The 23,188-nt window shown below is 47.0% G+C and overlaps 1 protein-coding gene and 3 pseudogenes across 1 annotated transcript; 3 read left to right on the top strand and 1 right to left on the bottom strand.

Moving 5' to 3' along the window:
• LOC130405313 (uncharacterized) overlaps positions 1 to 23,188 on the bottom strand; it is a 131,459-nt pseudogene that overhangs the window by 5,322 nt on the left and 102,949 nt on the right.
• On the top strand, positions 13,122 to 14,569 carry LOC130405893 (claudin-4-like). Its single transcript, XM_056611195.1, has one exon. The coding sequence runs from the start codon at positions 13,236 to 13,238 to the stop codon at positions 13,857 to 13,859; it is 624 nt and encodes a 207-aa protein (XP_056467170.1). The 5' UTR covers positions 13,122 to 13,235; the 3' UTR covers positions 13,860 to 14,569.
• LOC130405895 (claudin-3-like) lies at positions 15,910 to 19,706 on the top strand (annotated as a pseudogene).
• Positions 20,476 to 21,668, top strand: LOC130405892 (claudin-4-like; annotated as a pseudogene).

Raw genomic sequence — 23,188 nt, 5'->3', positions numbered from 1 at the left:
GATTACGTCCGTCCGGCAGAATTAGCTTATCGAGTCCCATTATGCTTGACACCCACATTGCTGCATGCAGCTATATTTCTTTAATAGTAATTCTTGTGGCCGTAAACTATAGATTTATAGTTTTTGATGTCTGTTGATATTGGCATGTGTTTGCTGGTAACACCCTCCTTTAACAACCCTGGTCATGTTTTTTTTCCATTTAATACTGACATCTGGCTGATAACAGCAACCAATTTTCACAAATTCAGACTCTAGCCTCCTAGTTCTAGTTCTACACAGTTTGCGCAAGTTCCCTGCTAGTAATACTAGTGTGGGTTTTCTAATGTTGAGTCCTTTAGCTGAGGTTTCTATCCTAGTGAGCAGGTAGGGGGTAGTGCAGATCAAGGTTGCCTACTGGTCGACTGGGCATATTGGATATCAAACCCAGTACCATTCGGCCGTGTTTGGAACACCCTGACCCTGACACTTTCCTCCCCAATATACTTCTATAGGATCAACTGTAGTATGAACTTCAGGATACATTTTTGCATAATATTAGTTGATTACCGTACTACACCCCATGGCTCTAAACTGACTTTACCTAGGTTACATACGTGCTTAGGTGGATCACGTATGGTGTGCTTTTGACCGTTCCGCCATTTGAATGTAATTTGTTAGAAATGCCTTAGCCATCCATCAGTTATAGGTCAGTGAAATGCAGTGGGAGAAAATCAGTTTTTTGTTGATAGCGCTTGCCACTGTATCAGACTATTTCGAAATAAGACCGCTCCTGGGTTTTTTCTGACCAATCAGGGCATCTGTTCTCGAGGAGACCATTTAGCGTGTCATTCACACGTTTGGTTTTAGGACTTGAGTCCCAAAATCATACTCTGTTTAAACCTGCAGACTCGTAGCTACAGCAGCTTTAAGGTAGCGTTCACCTGATGCAGAGATGTCGGGGGATATCAAGAACAAGCTTGTTCCCCTCAGCGCTCTCTGTTCCTCGGACCTCCAGATAAGGGCTGTAAGTGCGGCACAGCAGTGGATCAATGGGGTCTTTGTGGAGGCTAGGGAACCCTGATGGAATCCTCTTATCTCTGAATGGGTTTCAGCCTCGGAGAGACGGGATACACCTGAAGAGAGAGCCCAGGCTGCTCCTCTGAAACAGACCGCCCTTTGTTTCCCGGCTGGTTTCAGTGACCTGAGGTGTAACCGAAGGCCTGCGTGGGGTGGCCAACGGACCTCGTCTTGAGTCGGACAAAATCAACTTAAGAAAAGCCCCCCCATCCACCCCCCCCTGTCCCTCCAACCGACTCGTTGACTCCCTTCAGAACACTTTCTGAAGATCTGAGTTCTTGGGGTGAAATTCTTGAATACCTATGTAATATTTAATGGGAGTCCACCTGAATAGACTGTTTTTTTCTGTTGGTAAGGAGAAGAAAGCTCTCTGACAACGGTATCACTAGCGATAGCGATTGTATCACATGATTTGATATCTGAACGTTGCCTTCATTCAAAATGTGTAATGTCTGTGTTTACATTCGTAACATACAAACCGTTGCTTATGTACATCGGGAAAAAAAAAAGACACATTTCTATCTCAAAGATTTTATTCAGATCATTAAAAAAATTTCCAGGAAGGGGAACACTGTTTACTTTTGTAGCTAGATAATAAATGTTATACTTTTTTTATCCTATTTTTATCTATTTACATACCAGCATTACAAGAAAAAGAGTGAGAGCAGAATGTACAAACCATGGGTTCCTCACGGGTAGGTGACAGGTGCTGCCTGCACAATCCATCCATCCATCCAGTCCACCTGTTCATTCAGCCCCCCCATCATCCACACTCTCTACCCTCCGATCAATCGACTCCCTCTCCCCCGCTCATCACGTCTACAACCCCCCCAGTGAAGCCTTCACCTGCATCTACCTCTGGAGGTGTGTAGGGGGGGGGGGGGGGGGGCCCGGGGACTAAGCTAGCATCCCCCCCCATTCACACATAGTCCCTCCTGGTGTAACCGTTGACGGACGCCGTCTTGACAGCCGAGTAGTTCGCCGCCGCCGCCGCCGCCCGGGCGTGGGGCTTGACGCCTCCTCCACTGCCGGCCGCTCCGGGCGGCCTGGGGGGGCAGGAGCAGCAGAGCAGCGCGCCCCCCAGGACCAGGAGGCAGGACGCGGCCCAGCCGAAGTAGAGCGCGTTGCCGAACTCCCTCTTGCCCGTCTCCTCCAGCATGGGGTCGTAGAAGTCCACCACGATGGCGTTGGCCGTCCAGGACACGGCCACCATCAGGAGAGTCCCCGCCAGCAGGAAGGTCACCCCGGCCGTCACCACCAGCCGGGGCTTGCTGGCCGCGTCGGCGCTGCAGTTGGTGCACTTGGCGCCGGCGGTGGACAGGCCGACGCCCGCCACGCACATCACCAGGGAGACGACCACCAGGGCGCGCGCGGCCTGCAGGTCCACCGGCAGCCCCAGCATGGAGTCGTGCACCTTGCAGTGCATCTGGCCGGTGCTCTGCACGGAGCAGTTCATCCACAGGCCCTCCCAGATCACCTGGGAGATGACGATGTTCTGGCCCACGTAGGCCGCCACCCGCCACATGGGCATGCCGCACGTCACCATGACGCCGAGCCAGCCGGCCACGGCCAGGATCATGCCCAGGATCTCCAGGCCGGCGGAGTACATGGCTGAGGAGGGGGCCGGCGGGGGGGCTGCGGAGGGGCGGCGGGCCCGGGGAGAGGCTCTGGTCCTGGGCACCGCGCTGGAGGATAGAGGCTCCCTCTGTTTGGGCTCGGCCCCTCCGGAGTCGGGAAGGCGATATGGGATCTCAGCGGCTCCGGTTGTGAGGCGGCGAGCGGGTGAGGAGGAAGGGGAGAGGGTGAGAGGCGACCTTCTTTATATTGCAAAGAAGGGTGAAGGTGGAGTCAAGTTAAGCTGGCACCCTGTTTACTTCTCAATCACATTTGCATTCGGGGACAAGAGGGGGGGGGGGGCGGGGGGGGGCGGGGGACAGGGGGGTCGGGATGAGTTGATGGACAGGTCTTTGGGTAGCCCCCCCTCCAACCCAAGGCCACACACTGATAAACACACAAACACACACACACAAACAAACGCATACAAACACACACACAAACAAACGCATCCATACACACACACACACACACACGCACGCACGCACGCACACACACACACACACACATACACAAACAAACGCATACAAACACACACAAACAAACGCATCCATACACACACACACACACACGCACGCACGCACGCACGCATGCACACACACACACACACACACACACACACACACACAAACAAACCCATACATACACACACACACACACACACACACACCACACACACACACACACACACACACACACACAAACAAGCACACACACGCACACACACGCACACACACACACACACACACACACATGCACAAACGACTTCTGAATAATTGTAAGTCCTCAATCACATCTATAGCCTATCCAAACAGCATCCAGTCCACATCGAAATCAGATCCAAACTTATTCGCTATTTAAATCCTTTTCTGATTCAGGGAGCACTTTCTTGGATCAGGAATACGATACAGAGAATCATGGAGCCAATCGGCTGCTCCTTATTCAAATGCTAAGAAAGTGACTCTGTGTGTTTGTGTGTGTGTGTGTGTGTGGGGGGGGGGGGGGGGTCATGTGACCACCTGAGAGAAAACGCCAACTCATCTTGTGAATAAGATCCCCTGGCGAGGAAACAATGGCCGACCTTGTCTAGTGACGCCAGGTACAGAGAGCTACCGACACAGGACCAAACCTCAGCTCTCTCTTCTCGGAAAACTCAAAGACATGATTGCATTTAAGGGGCAGGATAGTGTCTCCCTGCCACAAAGCTACTGGGTTTGATCCCCGATGTCTCCCCAGTCTATCTGTAGGCATCCCTCAAAGAGATGGCTCACCACCTACCTCATTAATGACGTGGCAAAAAAGCGGAAATCACAGTAAATCGCTTTGGATTAAAGCGTCAACTAAGTAGCAATTAGTAATATTATTCAATAATAATAGGAAGATTCTTCGAGATGATCATGTGTGATAATGAGTGAATAAAATGCTTTGCACAGATCCTTTGCTTGTTGGCTTTGAATTATATGTTAGCCCTCACCTCACTGTCCTGAATGTAAACACAAAGCAGACTTGTGGAGGTGAGTCACCTTTGGGATGAACTTACTGCAGTCAAGATGCCGAATTTTGTCAACGCTGCACTTCTAAATAGGAGTTGGTTAAGGTGATCATTTGTGAAAGGGTGTTGGTTCTGAAATTGCACCCAATTATTGTGCAAGAAAGTTGGCAACAACAGCTGAAAGTACGCTGTGTTACCGAAACCCATCTCTATGTTCATACAGAAACATAACTTTGAAATCTCTTTACAAAAAACCCCACAAAATAGATGTTAAATAGACACACGAAACTGCTTAATGCCCGATTTTGAGGAAGAAGAAACCCTCATCACGTTGACAGAAAGGAAACAGGGAACTTTGGTTGGTTGAAGGGGGCGGTTCTTTACTATAGTTTCAGAACCTTGTTGACATTCAGACAGACAATCAATGCCGGTGTCGCTCCCGGGTAGAGCTTTCAGGGTTGACCCAGTCTGAGGCTCTTCCTGCCAGGGTCGGAGGTCATCGAGGGTCAGGAGCGCCGCGGTGTGCATCACACGCATCATAACATCGGACCGCGTGATTGTTACCAAGTGCTGGAGGGGTTCAAAGACTGGCTGATAAGGACTGCTTTGGTCAGTGATCCCTCCACATTCTGTATAAAACACACCATTGGGGGGCAGGCTAGTGTAGTCTAGTGCAGGGATGGGCAACTTTCATGATAAAGAGGGCCACGATTCTTCATCATCACCATCAGAGGACCATGTGACTGTGCACTTCAACTAGACGTCAACTGAGAGAAGCTACACATTTTTGAATTTGTTGGATATGATTTCCTGTATTCTGGTGCATTTTGGGGATGGCCACTACCAACAAAATCTTCCAGATTCGTAACCTATGTATGGTATGTTGATTGAACCAACATACATTCATTCATGTTTTCCATGCTCAAACAGCCACATGATTGGTTAGTATTTTGATCAGTGCAAAGGGCTCACATACATCATCGTTCAATGATGTCACAAAACTGAAAAACAGTGGCCCAACATTAAGTGCAACAACTCAATGAACTCAAACCCAACAAGCATGATATTCTCTTCAGGGCAGTTGTAATAGTTGTAATGGCGACTTAATCGGAAATCTTTCACGACTGATGTCGCTTCTAAGCAAACTAGACACATTTGGTTTGCCTTTGAATTCTATGAACAAATACCCTGCTTTTCTTCTTTCTTGACCAAGTTTTCTGTAACTCTATTATTTTTTCTATTCTATCTATATATATTTTTTAAATTAAATATAAATTATGTGCGGGCCTGAGGTGAGGATGGCCCGCACATGAAATTAAGTTTTTAAATATCTGGTCTCGATATATTTAGAAACCTAATCATATCTAAGCAAACTCATCAAAGCAGAAGCGAGTATCCAAATGTCAGTATCCTTGCTATGTCTAGGCTACACAATGTTGTGATGTTAACCACGTATTTTCATCCGTTTTGGCTGCTGCATTGGAATAACAAATACATTTGAATAAAGAGTAGAAGGCTATCTGGGATGGTTATGCAACAAAATCGAATGCATGCCCCTATGTTTCTTTTCTTCTAATAGCAGCTATCATGAAATGAGGAAAGAACGGTAGAACAGGGAAGTTTTCTTTGAGCTCTTTAGACTGTGCAAGATGGCTGTAACCCTTCCTGTAAGCACAGCCTCTTGGGACACACTTTCTCCACACTGAAACTGATTAAATAAATAGGAAATGGCTCATTGTTTTGCACTTCGTTGTACCATTGATATTTTTGACACACTGTAGGTTGTACCCTGTACTGGATTTTTTATTTTTCATTCTTTATGGCCCTACCTCCCGCACGCTTGTACAAAACAAATGTTTATATGATTTTAATGATTTAGGGCATAAGCTCCATCAATTTAAGATAGTTTGACAGAAAAATACAGACTGGTGAAATCAAAAACTCTTGTACAAATTAAATGTTTGATGGTTTTAAAGTAAAGTAAAGTTTTGTGCCCCTCTTATTAAAGACTGGCCCCTCCTTGGCCCCCCTAGTGAAATGTGTCTAGAACCGCCACTGATGCAGGCGCATTAAACGAAGACGGGGAGATGGTGTGATATACGAGAAAGACGCAGAGGAACTTTCCTCCCGTGCCAAGCCGCGAACGAACCAGCTTGGCATTGTAAAAAGGCTTTTGACCTATTTTGGGAGGCGGTACCGAGGTTGGGAATTTAACCCTTTGAGTACCGCATGAGGCGCTATTTTTTCGTTTCAACCTGAATATTGGTGGGGACATTTCAGTCGTCATTTGACGTTGGTGAGGACACGTCTTTAGGTCCCCACGCAAATCTTCGCCACTGAACCTAACCAAAATAACCCTGGCAATATCCCTAATCCTAACCATAAGCCTAGCTTTAACATGATCTCCAACCCAAATCCTAACTCCCACCCTTACCTTACACCAATGTGCTCCGAACAGTCTGTGAAGAACCAACCGTACGTCAGCTGATTAGCCGAAAGGGCATTTGATAGAGAGCTGGTACCAGTCGGAGCCTGCTGCCGATGAAGTAGGGGCACACACACACAAATACACACTTACACAGACACACACACGTACACACCCACACACCCACACACACACACACACACACACACACACACACACACACACACACACACACACACACACACACACACACACACACCCACACAAATGCAAGTATCCACACATAGGACTACACATGCACACAGACACTACAAGTAAACACATGCGAACAAGCAAGCATGCGCACACACACCCTGCACTGCTATTATGTATCAAATATAAAACCTGACAGATTCATGATCCCTGCATGGAGATTACTGACACCTTGTGGTGCGGGATGCTAACAAACTGTGGAAGGGTTTTCTCTCAAACACAAGAGTTAATGCTAAAAAGACATAAACATCGATGAAAAGTTTCTATGCAAGGTCCGTAATCAATCCAAGCATGCCAATAGCATTCTCTGAGGCATCCTGACAACGTTTTTTTTGGTTTGCTGTTTTGAGCTGTTGTGTTTCTTGTGGGGGGGGGGGGGGGGGGGGGGGGGGGAGTTGGAACAGCACTGGGTGAAACCGTGAAGGTTTAAAAGAAACCGCTCTTACACTTTACTGCACTCTCATTGGCTCCTGTCAGCTTGCATCGTTCAAAACCGGAGCGGTGGGGGTATGGGCGGAGGTTTGTGTCGGTTGGTGTGACCTTAAGTAACACCTGTTTAACCTGAGTTTCCTCCTCTCAATGTCAGCAGTGAGGGAGCCCTCGAACTCTCAGCGTGCTGCTGGTCAGCGTGTGGTGAGTTAGGGGGGCTTCCCGACTGCTTAGATGGCCCACAGCACGGCAGGATAGTCTGGAACACCACAGTCCCGACCACAACATTCAAAGCACATTATTATAAAGCTGTCTTACAAGCAATTTCCGCAAGAATACAAGCGAATAACATTTGTTGGAAATGTGTATTAAAAAGGACTAAGAATTGCATTTGGAATGAAGACTCAATAAAGCTAATCACAACTAGCTTTGCTAGTTGGCTAGTTAGTTAGTTGACATAAATGTAAACACCAACAACTTTCAAGGATTTTGTAACCTATGGCAGGAATATGCATTCAATCCCATCCCATCCCTGAGGCACACCCCGGGGTTCTGGGTTCGAATACTGATGTACAGTCCGGTTCTGAAAAGGTTCTGGGTTCGAAAATACTGATGTAAGGTCAGGACACCGGCGTTGTCTGTCTGTTTGAATGTTTGTGAGTCAACAAGGTTCTGAAACTATACAAAAGAACCGCCCCCTCCCACCAACCAGAGTTCACTGTTCCCGTTTCTGTCGACGTGATGAGGGTTTCTTCACCCTGGTGTAATGCCCTGACTGACCATTGGCCGTGGCTGGGAGTCGTGTCTCTCTAAGTCCCTGTGAGCGTCTCTGAGACAAAGTGTCCAATGACTGGTGGTAAGAGAGCCGCAGCCCTGCGTGTGTCTGCTTGTGCCGCGCGGCGATGCACCTGCCGTGGGAGAGGAAACCAGTCCCACCGGTTTCTACACACTGCTACAGGTGTCTCAGCACGTACCGACACATTCGCATACACACACACACACACACACACACACACACACACACACACACACACACACACACACACACACACACACTCAAATATAAACACATACACACGCAAGCACATACACACACACACACACACACACACACACACACACACACACACACACACACACACACACACACACACACACACACACACACACACACACACACACACACACTCAAATATAAACCCATACACACGCAAGCACACACACACACACACACACACACACACTCAAATATAAACCCATACACACGCAAGCACACACACACACACGCTACACATACTGAGAGTGTACACACACGCACACGCATACATACAAACACACACACACACACGCACATAATATAGCATTTTCACATACACACTTACACACACATACTGATGACAAGCAATACAACGAAAAAGAAAAAGAGAAAAGGGAGGAAGATAAAGAGGTTGAGTAATCTTTCCATTGGATAGTGTGTGTGTGTGTGTGTGTGTGTGTGTGTGTGTGTGTGTGTGTGTGTGTGTGTGTGTGTGTGTGTGTGTGTGTGTGTGTGTGTGTGTGTGTGTGTGTGTGTGTGTGTGTGTGTGTGTGTGTGAGTGTGTGTGCGTATTACCGGGTTGCAACAGATCATTCAAATGCATGACTTACAGATTGACATCAGACCCTCCAGAGACAGGGTCCGAGGACAGGAGGACCCCCCCTGTAGGTCCCGGTCCGGCCCGGAGGGACCACTAGGCCAGGGCCAGGGGGGACCTGTGGGATCTGCATGGTTCATAGATATGTTCGATTGCATTGGACCTTTATTTAAAAAATGGTAAAAAAAAAACATCATCAAACACATCGGTGGCTTCTTCTCGGCTCACAGTCCCCAGAATCCTTTAGGGAGCTGTTTAATGTGAGAGGAAATGAGGTCACAGCCGCATGGTTTCAGGGAACGACAACTGAAGACCTCACAAGGTGCCGGATGTGGACTTTGTGACTTTGTAAACATCTGAACCAAACGCTTCATTTGTCCTGCTTGTCTCACTAACCTTGTTCATAGTCAGGCTGTTAGTCTACACGTAGTTGATTAAAGGATTTAAAGACACGTATTCACAAAAGCTCTCATATGTTCAAATGGAGGAAAAACACATAGGCTATGTACACCTGTCGTTCCCCCCCCCCCCCCCATTTCCATAAATAGCTTCCTTTGTGTTTCACGGATATAGAAATGAATAACTGAAAAGCCCTGCGGGCAAAATTCTACAAAGGTGCCTGCGTCCAAATACAATGTGGCAATCCCTTGGTTACACCTCAACTGACACACAACCGGAATATTCCAGACCTTCAAATCCTCCATGCGCCATGCTTCTTGATCTCCAGTGTATTGCACAGCATGTGCAGTTTTACATAATTACTGTTCAAACACATTTAGGACAGATGTACGTCAGCAATGCAGTTCCTCCCGATCGCTTTGAGTCAAAAGACAATAGTACCAATAGTATTTGACGCACATAATTAAACAGCGTAACATTTGGATTGGATGGATTTGCGAAAATTAAATCAGACACAAACTAAAAGTGAAATGTAAATATCCTCACATCTCATCTCAGAGCTCTTTCAAACAAAGAAAACTCATGTCATCTGGAATCTAGTTGTATGATGTGTGTGCGTGGGTATGTTTGTGTGTGTGTGTGTGTGTGTGTGTTTTTATTTCTGTGTGTGTGTGTGTGTATGTGTGTGTTTGATTGTTCCTGCGTTTGTGTGTGTGTTTGTTTATGTGTGTGTGTCTTCGTGTCACAACAGGTATGAGTCATGAGTCCTGACCTGTCGACAACTCCGACTTCCGAGTGAAACTGTGCCACCGTTTCCCCATAATGGCCCCCTGTGACACGCAGTGATGACATCACACACCAAACACAGACCTGAGTCTATTGCTCGTATAGAAACTGCCCACGCCTCGGATCCAATCGATAGACTTGTCTGTCATCAAAACACCCAATTATAGAATGAATCAAATTTATTTGAGCATGTTATTGGTTATTATTGTGACTGGGACGGTCCCTTGTACCTCTCTTACTTTCCCCACTTTAAGGTTTCCCCTTGCGTAAAATGAAAAGAATGTGAAAGTAATAAAAGTCTGAATTGAAGTGTCATGTTTTACGAGATTGTCCGACAAACTCGATCAAAATACTGTAAGGACGCGTTGAAGGTCCCTTTGAGCCTCCTCTGCTCTGAACCTATCAGAGCACGGTGACTGGTGTGTCTGTTTTGGCCCTGTGTCTCGACTCGACGTGCGGGGAGTGAACCAGCCGGTTAAACCAACGAGGCGAGCCCCTGGGGTTGCAACGGTGCCTGTCCCTTACCAGCCTGCTCACACTTGTCCTCCTAGCTCCTCTCGGCTTTCACACGCTTTCTGAAGGTAAAACGTACAATGACCACCAGTTTACATGTGCCTCTGCACACAACGTTTTGACACTATCAACATACCACACCACAGTCGTTTTGGGTCGGCTCATTGCTAAGAATCACTAATCTGTGAGTGTGGGATCTTTATGTGCCCTTTTAAACCTTTTAATGATTACTTTTTCACCCACAACGCACCATTAAATATCTAAAGTGAATACTATGAGTCAGCCAACTCCTGCGCCTCCATCTGTCTACCAGGCGAACCCCAAGGTCAGGGAACACTGACCTAAAGACAAAGACTGATCAGTTCACTGCATTGTCATGTACACAAGTGCACGAGAACAAGAGTGCACTAGTACACAAGTGCACTGATTTGCCTGAGACAATGCATTCTTGCAGTCACAGTTTCCTGTGCAGGTGACACGGAAAAAATACAAATTTCTCGAATTCTCATTATTAAATGATCCTGTACCAGTCACGTTGTATTATGAGTGTTGCGGCTCAAGGGTCCCTTCGGTGGACACCGGACATCAAGAGGCCTGCACACACACATGTGTGTGTGTTTGTGTTATTCACTGTAACAGACAAGTGAAGAAGACAGTAGTCTTAGTGTGGCGTTGACGCCGCCATGGCGCCGCGAAGGAATCTCCACGCAGGAAGCTCTGATCTCCCCCCCCCCACCCCCCCCCCCCTATCTCCCTTCACTGCCTTAATTGTAGACATTCCTGTGTGATATACCCGCGCGTGGAACCCGATCGCCGCGTCGCTGGGCTCCGGTGGTTCTAATGAACCACCGGGGGTAAAATAGAGCCATTCTTGTCCAAACGGCAGTTTCTGGCCCACAAACACTGCTCCCATTCAGGTCCTCAGACAATCTGATTCTCTTTAATTCTCTTTACCCCCCCCCCCGACCCTCAAACCACTCTCACTGGTCCTTTCGACGGTTTTCTTTTCTTCTTTTTCTCCTCTTCTGTACATCAGTCTAGCAACCGACATCACATCATTTATTTATTTTTACTTTGCTGTTGTGGAAACATCTCCTTGTGGTTCTCGCCTTGCTACAACTATGGACACCTGGCGAGAGTGAGCTGTCCTAGACACACGGCCTGAAGAGCACCCCCCCACACACACACACACACACACACACACACACACACACACACACACACACACACACACACACACACACACACACACACACACACACACACACACACTCACATACACACACGCGTGTTCTTCACACAGCGGCCGCTCCAGGGATCGATTGAACATCTCACCTTAAGGTCAGGAGCGATCACTTTTACTTCTCTGTGCGGTTGTCATGTCTGCGTTCTCTGAGTACCCGGTGAGAGAGGGTAGGCTGTCTTGATGGGCTTAAATGCTAGTTTAATCGTGGTCTGTGGTTGTGTTTTGACCCTTAGAAGTGTGCTGAACAATGTTGAGCAAGTTGGGTGATCAAATATTATGTCATTTTAAGGATGTGATCATTATGGTCAAAGTTATCGCTTCTTTGTAGACCCAATGTTGGCTTGCCTAGCACCTGCATTTCTTCTATTCGAACCTCCGCTTCTCTTTTGCTGGGATCTTATTAGTTTAGAAATTAGCTCAAGTAAAAGCGGAACAGTTTATATTTCTCTGAAAGAATAGATGGGAAAGAGGAACAGAGAGGAAAGGAAGAGGTTTGAATGGCATGATAGAAACGATGGTCAGATCTTCAGGAGAAAAAGGGAAATGACTGAAACGTTATTCAAGCCTTAACTTGACTGAACTAATTCACCCAGCGGTCTCATGTTTTTGACTGCATCACTCATTTAAAATAAACATTTAATGCATCAGACATTTTATATGACCATCATGTGTATTTTGTTTTGCTCCTGTCTTAATCAAAGAATAATTCCACAACTTCAAACTGTATCTTTGTGAATAATACTAGGCCACCGTGTCATAAGGGCGTTATAGAATTCACAGTGATCTCAATTGCACAGTTTTCCATGAAAGTACCCTTTTCCTTGTGAACACAGGGGAATGCTTTTCCTACAGCTGTGATTAAAGTACCGTACACGTTTTTAAACACACACTATGTATTCCTATGTATGGTGACAAAGACAATAACGTGGCTCATCCAAAAGCACAAAGGAGTTACAAAATGGCGTACTACGATAATGGTTATATAATCCTGAGGGTGTGTCGAGGAGTTTGGGACGCTTCACTGAACCAAAGTAACGTGTGAGTCAGTGTGTTAGCGGTATCACCTGAACCCGTTACGGTACAGGAGAAGACAAAACCTGGCATGATGACACATGCCCTGAGGGGGGGGGGGGGGGGGGGGGGCTGGTACACACACGTCACAAAACAGCGTGACTGTGAGTGTGTGTGAGAGTGTGTATATGTGTGCGTATCTGTGGGGGTGTGTGTGTTAAGCCCCACCTCGAGGTTAACAAATAAAAGACCCGTTCCAACCTTTTCCTAAACATTAACTCTCTGGAATCCTTTCAACCAGGACGTGGCTGATCTCACACACATTAACCGGTTTTCATTCTTTGCGAGGACAAATAACAAAAGCTTTCTAAAGGGATCATGGCAGCGGCCGGCTTGCAGATTCTGGGCATCGCCCTGGGCCTTATCGGCGTGATCGGGGCCATCGTTACGTGCGCCATCCCCATGTGGCGGGTGACCGCCTTCATCGGGCAGAACATCGTCACGGCGCAGACCACCAACGAGGGCATCTGGATGACCTGCGTGGTGCAGAGCACGGGCCAGATGCAGTGCAAGGTCTACGACTCCATGCTGGCTCTGAGCAGCGACCTGCAGGCGGCCCGCGCCCTCATGATCATCTCCATCCTCGTGGGCGTCATGGCCATACTGCTGTCCGTGGCCGGAGGCAAGTGCACCAACTGCGTGGAGGACGAGGGCGCCAAGGCGAAGATCGCCATCGCGGCCGGCGTGATGTTCATCATCGCCGGCATCATGTGTCTGGTCCCCGTCTGCTGGACGGCCAGCACGGTGGTCAGGAACTTCTACAACCCCCTGGTGATGGGCTCCCAGAAGAAGGAACTGGGCGCGGCGCTCTTCATCGGCTGGGGCGCGTCCGGCCTGCTCCTCGTGGGCGGGGCCTTGCTGTGCGCCAACTGCCCCCCCAAGGATAACTACGCCGCCAAGTACTCGGGAGCCAGGTCCGTCGTGTCCAAGGACTACGTCTGAGAATCACGGAGGGGAAAACCCGGCCAGTTTTGAGGAAGACACGAGCCGAAAGGAGAGACTGAAACGGACTTGGAGAGAAAAAAAGGGAATTAAGTGTTTGTGCCAAATCTGCTGTGTGTTGTGTGTGTGTGTGATGGGAAGTGTGATCTTCGCATGGCGTGTTTTAGCAGTGTATTTCAAGTGTAGCTGGACCATTGTATGCTGAGCTCCGAAGACAAATGAGGGATCAGGGTGATGTTCTGTATCGGAGATCGGGTGACAAGAATTATCGCCCAAACAACCGAGTCGAGTAAAGGAGTGCGGTGACGTGACACACACGAGACCCACCAATTTCAAATGTTCATTGTTGAGTTTCTACTGTGTCTGCTTTGAAATATTTCAATCATGTTTTGTTTTTTTATATAAGTCGTTTGTGCACATACTGGGGTCACAAAAGTGTAAATAAATAATTATTTTTTAAACTTCAATGTCTTCTTTGCTTTCTGAGTAAATGCAACACAGTTAAAGGTGCACAGAGGCAAATAGTGTGTGTCAACTGCCCCCCCAAGGACAACTACACCGCCAGGTACTCTGGCTCCCTTGGAAAAAAAGGATTGTGCCAATCTGCTGTGTGTTGTGTGTGTGTTGTGAGGTGTGTTGTACGCATGGCGTGTTTGAGCACAAAAGTATAAATAAAGAATTATTTTTTAAACATCAATGTCTTATTTGCTTTCTGAGTAAATGCAACACAGTTGAACTTCTTAAAGTTAGCTGTCTCATCAGGAAACTTCATGAGACTTTAGATCTTTATCTTTGCATTCTAGTATTCAGCTGACTAATATTTAAATCGATTTTGTAGATGTAACAGTGCAAGTAGTCATGAATACAGCAGATGCATTGTTTTCTAAAGGAAGAAACAAAGAAAACTGTACTATTACTAAGTAATAGTACAGCTTCTAAATATTTACTCTCATATTCGAAAAGAAAAACACAATTGTAAGAAAGAATGTGCATTGGAGTAAACAGCAAAACGTCAAGAATTCCTTGAACGGACCCAAACCTAAAGTACCTCTTACAATGTTGGCTGAATATGGCATACATGCAGTCGTCTGGCCTGCATTTTTACCCGATTGACCTAAATTAAAAGTGAGGCTGAAAATATTCCAATAACCACATCAATTCAACTGCAGCACAAATGGGCGCAGCTGGTTCAATCTCACAACACACACACTGTCTGCGAGGTTCAGGTAGCTGATGTCCCCCGGCACCAGCCCAGCCTCCACCTGCTGGGGTCTGCTCTGTGCTGTACGTAACTTACACAATAGGTGGAGATACCTGATGTGCCCCGTAGAGGGACTGGATAGCTCTTCCTCTTGGCAAATGTATGTATGCTGTATCGGACATCTGTATGTCATGCTTTAAATCGTACAGCCGGGAGAACCCTGGAAGACTTTAACCAAATGCCTTTTTGAATGAAAGTGTAACAAATTTCAATGCAAAATATGGTTAAATCTATGACCTGGGTGATTTCTGCCAAAGCCAACCGAGATGTACATTTTTACAACATATTAACACCATTGTTACGGCTTTTGCGTCACTGTTCTTTACATATTCTTTCTCCACCAAGTGTCTCTACATGGTTGACTCAAGTTTGGATTGGATATTATTTCAGCGATACATTGTGTGTAACGTGTGAGTGGTGATTATATAAGTGATTGTATTCACCCAAAATACAGTTAAAGCATCTCAATTAAACTAAAAGATTCCTATTATTGTTAAAAAAAAAGTAATGCCTTCCTTGTGTACCCAGACTTCCAAGGCACACTGAATGGTACACCAAGCACAAGATAAAAATGCCACTGCTTTATCTGACCTTTCCAGTCTTTAGTAATCTATTAGGTTGGCTTTGTTGGCGGTCATTGGATCTCTGTTTGTGTGTAAACAAAGCATCCGGCCAATAGGAGTTGAGGATCGAGTTTTCAAATACCCTCATGTCTAGCTACCCCCATCTCCCACCTAGCATCTATAAAACCACTCCCAGTGTTTCCCCCACACATCCTCTCTGCCAGGATCGCCGTGGACATCTGTGGTCGGACATTGCTCCCTCGGAAAGCCTCTCAGACCCCAACATGGTATCTCAGGGGATCCAGATCATGGGCTTCTCCCTGGCGCTGATTGGCTGGTTCCTGGTCATCATCGTGTGCGCCTTGCCCATGTGGAGCGTGACCGCCTTCATCGGCGCCAACATCGTGACGGCACAGACGATCTGGGAGGGCATGTGGATGACCTGCGTGGTGCAGAGCACGGGCCAGATGCAGTGCAAGGTCTACGACTCCATGCTGGCTCTGTCCCAGGACCTGCAGGCGGCCCCGCGCCATGGTGGTCATCTCCATCCTCCTCGGCGTCATCGGCACCTTCCTCTCGTCGCCGGCGGGAAGTGCACCACGTGCATCGCTGAGGAGCGCTCCAAGGCCAAGGCGTGCATCGCCGCCGGGGTCCTGTTCATCGCGGCGGGCCTGCTCTGCCTCATCCCCGTGTCGTGGTCGGCCAACACCATCGTTAGGAACTTCTACAGCCCGGGGGTTCTGAACAGCCAGAGGCGCGAGCTGGGGGCGGCGCTGTACATCGGGTGGGGCGCGGGCGTCATGTTGGTGCTGGGAGGGTCGCTTCTGTGCTGGAACTGCCCGGCCAAGGATGAGGCGCCAAAGTACAGCCCCAGATACCTGCCCCCCCAGTCCAGATCCTCGTCCCGAGAATACGTCTAGGGCACGGCGATGGCACATCCAGGTTCGGTTTCCAGGAACCGGGTTTTAGGCTTTGGGCGCAGAAGCAACGGTTTTCACAGAGGTGGATTTTGAGTCCTGCAATCCCTGAATCAGTAACACTTGAGAAGAGAAGACCTGGAATTTTGGATGTTCAACAGGCCTGGTCGTCGCTGACTTAGCACTTGCGCACGGTTGAGTCGTTATACATTTTGATTGCGACGTGCATGTGGTTTTTATATTCAACAGAAAGACAGCAATATACGGCGAAGATACAATCCTTGATTACATCGTCGTCAATGCCTTTATCAAACAATATTCATGACCATCTGTTAAGGAGATGTTTGATTCCCAGCTGAGAGGATTTGTGCTGGGAGGAGCTTGTATGTTCTGGTTTGCACGAGTGCTCTTCGCTCCTCGCCTGATTGCAGAAAACTAATTAGCCTTTGTGATTCGGACCGGTGTCCCATTCAATGGGTCCGCTGCCTTTACCCCCCCCCCCCCCCCCCTCCATCAAACCCCTGATTAGATTCCCAAACTGGGAGGGGAAATTCGAAAACCAATGGATAGACGACATGGAAGATTTGTTGATTGATGATGTCATATTCATAGTTTGTTGTTGTTTGACAAACGTTACAAACAAAAGACAGAAAAATCTTTCCAATATTTTTCCTATTTTCTCTAAAGTTTCTAAAGGATAGTAAAATAGTTATACCTCACCCTAACCCATCATCAATTTGTTAGATTGATGAACTCAACATAAATCGTCTGTTGTTCTCCAAAACAAACCTTTAAACCAAAAAACTAAAAATCTTTCAAGTATGTGTCTGTAGCATAGTAGAAACGGTTGTTTCCATTGTGTTTTCATGTTTAAAATGTTTTTCTCCAAGCTGTTTTGCTAGTGTTGTAACTGTAAATAAACCTTAACAATCGGTGTGAGGACTGAAAACATATCCTCTTACAAGTACCATGAAGAACAAGAAAATCCTGTTGTACACTGTTCAATGGCTGGAAGGTTATGTTTCAAATTCATTTATAAATAATAAATAAATTATTAAAATGTTGTTTGTTTAAATGTTTATCTGTCGGTTAGTAAATATCTTACACAATTAAACCTTTCAAAATAGTGTTCTTCAACAGCAAAATGCAAGCAAATCAAATAATTAAATAATACAGACACTTTAAACCTAGCTTAGTGTGGTGCTTTCCTTGTACTTCCTGCTATTGAATTTCTTATATATTGTCACCTAATAAATGGAAAGTATTCAGGACAAAATGGCTTCCCGTAGATTCCATCTCAAAATCTGGTCCGACAAGAAACTCCCGGTCCTATAGTTGTAAACATTCTTCTTTCAGAACATCAAGAAGGGTTATAAGATTCAAACATTCTGGCACTCATTCCATCTACGGCTAACAGCTGAAACACAATATATTTAATCAGCAACTAGTACTAGAGATTGATTTACTATACTTGTACTATATTTCCTCATCATTGATGGGATGGGAGGTCGTTGACTGTTGTTTTGATCGGAGTCAAGACGGATCCATAACAAATTTGAATCTCATCAGTTAAGCCCTCTGTGAGAAAGTGGACCAAAATGGAGGTACTTATAATGGACGGCCATCGTTAGGGTCACGACCGGTTTCAGGTGGGAGGTACCATTCGCTCTTAAGACCAAGACAATGCACTGCAAGCTCCACCTCCGTCTGTATGTTGCTGCCAATAAAGAAAGAAGAGAGAGAGAGGAAGAGAGAGAGAGAGAGAGGAGAGAGAAGAGAGAGAGAGAGAGAGAGAGAGGAGAGAGAGAGAGAGAGAGAGAGGGGGGAACCAACAGAGAGAAAGAGGATCTTGTTATGCAGGAACAACTCACCTGATGACAACACACCCTGTACTCCTGGCCATTCTGAGACAAGCCCTCGCCGAGGACACTGCGACACTTCAACACATCCCCAGCGCCGCGGAGCATCTGGACCGAGGTCCCTGAACCAGACGCCTCTACCCAGACACCGCCCCCTCCGCCATGGGGAGGATAGGAAAGGAAGTGGCCGGCCAGGTGGTGAGCTTCATCGGCCTGTCCTTGGTGGCGGTCACCTGTGGCATCCCCATGTGGAGGACCACGTCGTTTATCGGCGCCAACATCGTGACGGGGCAGACCATCTGGGACGGCCTGTGGATGAACTGCGTCCAGCAGAGCACGGGCCAGATGCAGTGCAGGCTCAGCGAGAATGTGATCCAGCTCAGCGCGGACCTGCAGGCCGCCAGGGCCCTGGTCATCATCTCCCTCATCGCCGGCTTCATCGGCTTCATGCTCACCTTCGTCGGGGCCAAGTGCATGGGCTGCCTGGAGACCGACGCGTCCAGGTCCAAGGTGGTGATCCTGGGCGGCTGCCTCATCATCTTCTCAGCCATCCTGGTCCTCATCCCCGTGTGCTGGTCCGCCGCCATCACCGTCGCAGACTACCGGAACCCCCTGACCATCGAGACTCAGAGGAGGGAGATCGGCGCGTCCATCTACATCGGCTGGGCGGCCGCGGCGCTGCTTCTGGTCGGGGGCATCACTCTCACGACCTCCTGCCCGCCGCAGAAGAAGATGTACGGATACCCGGGCTACGGACCCCCACCGATGTACCCCTACCCGGGGGCACCGATGCCCAATCCTGGCAACTATGGTCCGGTCTACGCCCCGCCGTCGAGGGTCTATTCTGGAACAGGCTCCTATGGGCCGAGCAAACCTTATGGAGCCCCCACAGTGAACTCTGGCACACAGTACCTGTAGCAGGGCTGACATGGCCTTGTAGAAATACTCTGTGAATTAAGACTTTTAAACTGATCGTTAACCAGGAAGCCGTGTGGCTGCTGCTTTGCTAAGGTGGCAGAGAAATTTGGAGACTTTATATTGAAATATCTGCATGAGACTGAGACTGTGGAATCGGTGATGTGATTATTTTGAAATGTTATTATTGCAAACCTTTGATCATTTTTGAAGTTCTTGAAAATAATTTCCTCATCGATAGGATGAGTAATGTTTACCAAACATTGTCTTCTTTTGCATCAGGAGATGAGATTGGAAACAGTTTGACTTGTGATCTAATGGCACTGTATATATTGTTGTAACATATTAAAAAATTTAAAGAAAACAATTTTCCTGTGCAAAGAAACATTTGTGAAGTGTGAGTGTTTTATCCAATAAAATAAACTTGAAAATATGAATCTCAAATCTGTTCCATTCCATTTATTTATGTATTTATTTCAATGTAAAATCATAAAATATTAAAAAGAAAATGATCATTCGAAAATATTAAATTTAACAACTAAATGATGATAGTAATAATACGGTTAATGTATAAGGCTATATAAATGCCATTAAAAAAAAAAAAAATGCATACAAAACAAATAAGACAAGTGGCTCAGAGAGGTGAAAAACTTAAAAACTAACAAATATAAAATGTTGAAAACAACACAAACATTAAAAACTAATATAAAATAAAAAAAAGCCTAGTTTGTTGATTCAGAATCCCCTGTGTGTCAGTTATCTGAACTTAACCCGTACCCGGCTTTCGGTGTCTCGGCACACCGCGTCCGCCCACCTTGACCAGTTCCCTTTTTGGAGCGGAAGCAATGGCCGAAACCTGCACTGCCAGTTCCCCTATCCATCAGCCAACTGTCCGGTGGAAATGTTTCAAGTAACCATTTCCGGAGCTGATCCCGATCTCATCGAAACCACCCCCTTTGGTATGCTAATTATGAGAAAAATCTGGCGGGGCAGAAACAACTGGGTTTCAGGTCGACGCAAAGGGACATTGGCTCCGCCTACTCAGAGAAGACGCCTTTAAAAGGGATACAAAAGTCTCACCTTGCAATCACAACTCAGCTTGACAACCTTGCAGGACCCACCTTAACCCTACAAGGCTCCCATATCTGCTCCGGCGTCCATTCAACCTACCAGCCCACCCACCGGACGATCAACCATGGTGTCAATGGGACGCCAAATGCTTGGCTTCTGCCTGGCCATCATCGGCGCGGTCGGGACCATCATCGTCTGCGCTCTGCCCATGTGGAAGGTGACCGCCTTCATCGGGGCCAACATCATCACGGCGCAGGTCATCTGGGAGGGCCTGTGGATGAACTGCGTGGTCCAGAGCACGGGGCAGATGCAGTGCAAGATCTACGACTCGCTGCTACAGCTGCCGCAGGACCTGCAGGCCGCCAGAGCGCTGGTGGTCGTCTCCATCATCGCCGGGGCCTTCGGGGTGCTCCTGGGCATCGCCGGGGGCAAGTGCACCAACTTTGTGGAGGAAGAGCGGGCCAAGTCCAGGGTGGCCATCGCCGCCGGGGTCATCTTCATCATCGCCGGCGTGCTCGTCCTCATTCCCGTGAGCTGGTCGGCCAACACCATCATCCAGAACTTTTACAACCCCATCCTCACCAACCCTCAGCGGAGGGAGATGGGGGCCGCGCTGTACATCGGCTGGGCCTGCGCCGGCCTGCTGATCCTGGGAGGGGCCCTTCTTTGCAGCTCCTGCCCCCCAAAGAGGACGCGCCGGAGTACCCAGTGAAGTACTCCCAAGCCCGATCAAACGCCACCAGCCGCGCCTACGTCTAAGGACGCCACGCTTAAAGACGATTCAGAGAAGCTATTTAATTAAGATATATACACCTTCGTGACCTTTGTGGCTCTGGAACAGGTCCAGGACAACACTGACCTTCCAAATGGGACATGTGATTTCCAATTCTTGAAGTCACTTTCTCTGTGACGAAAGAGAATGATTGTTCAGAGGACGACGCAACTGTTGGGGTTTGATCGGGCCCCCAAAGGGTGGGAAACCTAACCGACTGCGACGAGCCCATGCTATGCTACCTGTGTACTGAATATACAATACACACATGTTGGACTTGTTTGATTTTAAAACCAACGTCTGTGACAACTGTGATGAAGAAATTGTCTTTCTTTGGTTAAGAATTGTATGTACATATTGTTTGACTTTTACTAATGTTATATTGCTATCATTCACAAGTCCATTGTGTTTTGTATACATGCATATCATACTGTTTATTTTTTATTAAAAAATCTTTATTCACCCAATATTGGTTGCCTGTTTGGTCTGTCTTATCATTTGCTGTGAAAGTCTCACCATGACACAAGTGCCAGTTAATTTTCATTAATATCTTAAAATATTGATTCACTAGTCTCCAGAAAGGTTGATCTCAGGATTTTACCTCTTTCACCTCTAAAATTCAGCTGGTCATGCTCATTCAAAGACCTGCCTTTTTTAAAGTGTCAGTAGGATTTCAATCTGACTCCACAAATGACCTAGCTGCTCAGTGTGAGAAGGAAGTTACACCAGAGTAATATATTTATGTACATTTTGTATGTTTAGACGACGACTTTGTTGATTCATGATCAGAACCAAGTTACTGAACCGTTCCTTACTGTGGAATGTCCACCTGGCATTCACTAAATAAAGTGACGATTGTGAATACTTTCAGCTTTACAACTCTCTTCTAAACAACAATTACAAATGTCTTAAGAAGGAACAACGTAGTGAGGATGTATATATATTTAGCAATCACACACACACTGGGTTAAGTTAGTCAAAGCTGTGGATAAAAGGGGACAGGAGTGCAACAGATCTCATGTCATATGGCTAGTCTTCTCCTTTCATGGGAGAAAAACAACCACCAATGAAAGGAGAATGTTCCCAAACCAGTCCGGGCTCACTGGGTGACCCTGTAGAGGCGTGCCCGGCATAGTGGTGGATAATGTCAAAACCCTGCTACGCAAACAACACAGTTTCACTGTAGTTCAGAACATCAATGATTCAGAATGTAGAAGGAAAGGTGGATGGTTGTGTACATCTGGATGTTCATCGATTATTGTTTACATCTTTCCCATGAAATCGTTTTTTCAGTTAAAAAACGTTTATTTGTCTACAATTATTGACCTCTCTCACAACTCCCTAGTCTCTGTAATGGCCGCTTGGGTGGTGAAAGGTGGGGAATGTATCCTCCCTGCCGTTCATTCAGCAGAAGCCCAACCTATCTTGTTTCCTAGTATGGCGTTTCCTGGCGTTTTTCAAGACACTCTGTATCATCTTGGCTCGGAAACTCCATTGTGTTCTCACTGAATTACTCGCTCATTCCTAATTGCTTGCGTAATGACTCCAGCAATCACTTTAGTATTCCTTTTTGTTTGCGACATGGTTTCCACGACAATATGTTTTTTGTTCCCTGTACCACACTTTGGCCTGCTAGTGTTGGCCTGTGTCGTCACCACCTTGATTAATGACAAGGAGGCCAAAGTCAATGCTTATTTCTAACAGATCCCCCAGACCAGTGCAGGGAAAACCCCTCCTGAGCAATCAGCCCCGCTCAGCCAGGGGGGTCCTCCCCACCCACGCAGATCCCCTTTCCACTGAGGAACATCAAAGACCCTGATGGAAGTGTTTGTTGTTTGGATGTTTGTACCTGACGTATGGGAAAGTCTGTCTATCATCATGAGTTGCAGCTATTCATTGAGACAGACATGACAATAGCTGATTAGGTTTCTATTTAGATTGGCCACATGATCCGTTTCACTGTGCACACAT

This window comes from Gadus chalcogrammus, chromosome 16 (assembly GCF_026213295.1).
Source record: "Gadus chalcogrammus isolate NIFS_2021 chromosome 16, NIFS_Gcha_1.0, whole genome shotgun sequence".
NCBI lineage: Eukaryota > Metazoa > Chordata > Actinopteri > Gadiformes > Gadidae > Gadus > Gadus chalcogrammus.
The sequence above is the reverse complement of the archived record's forward strand: the minus strand, read 5'-3'. Positions and strand labels throughout refer to the sequence as shown.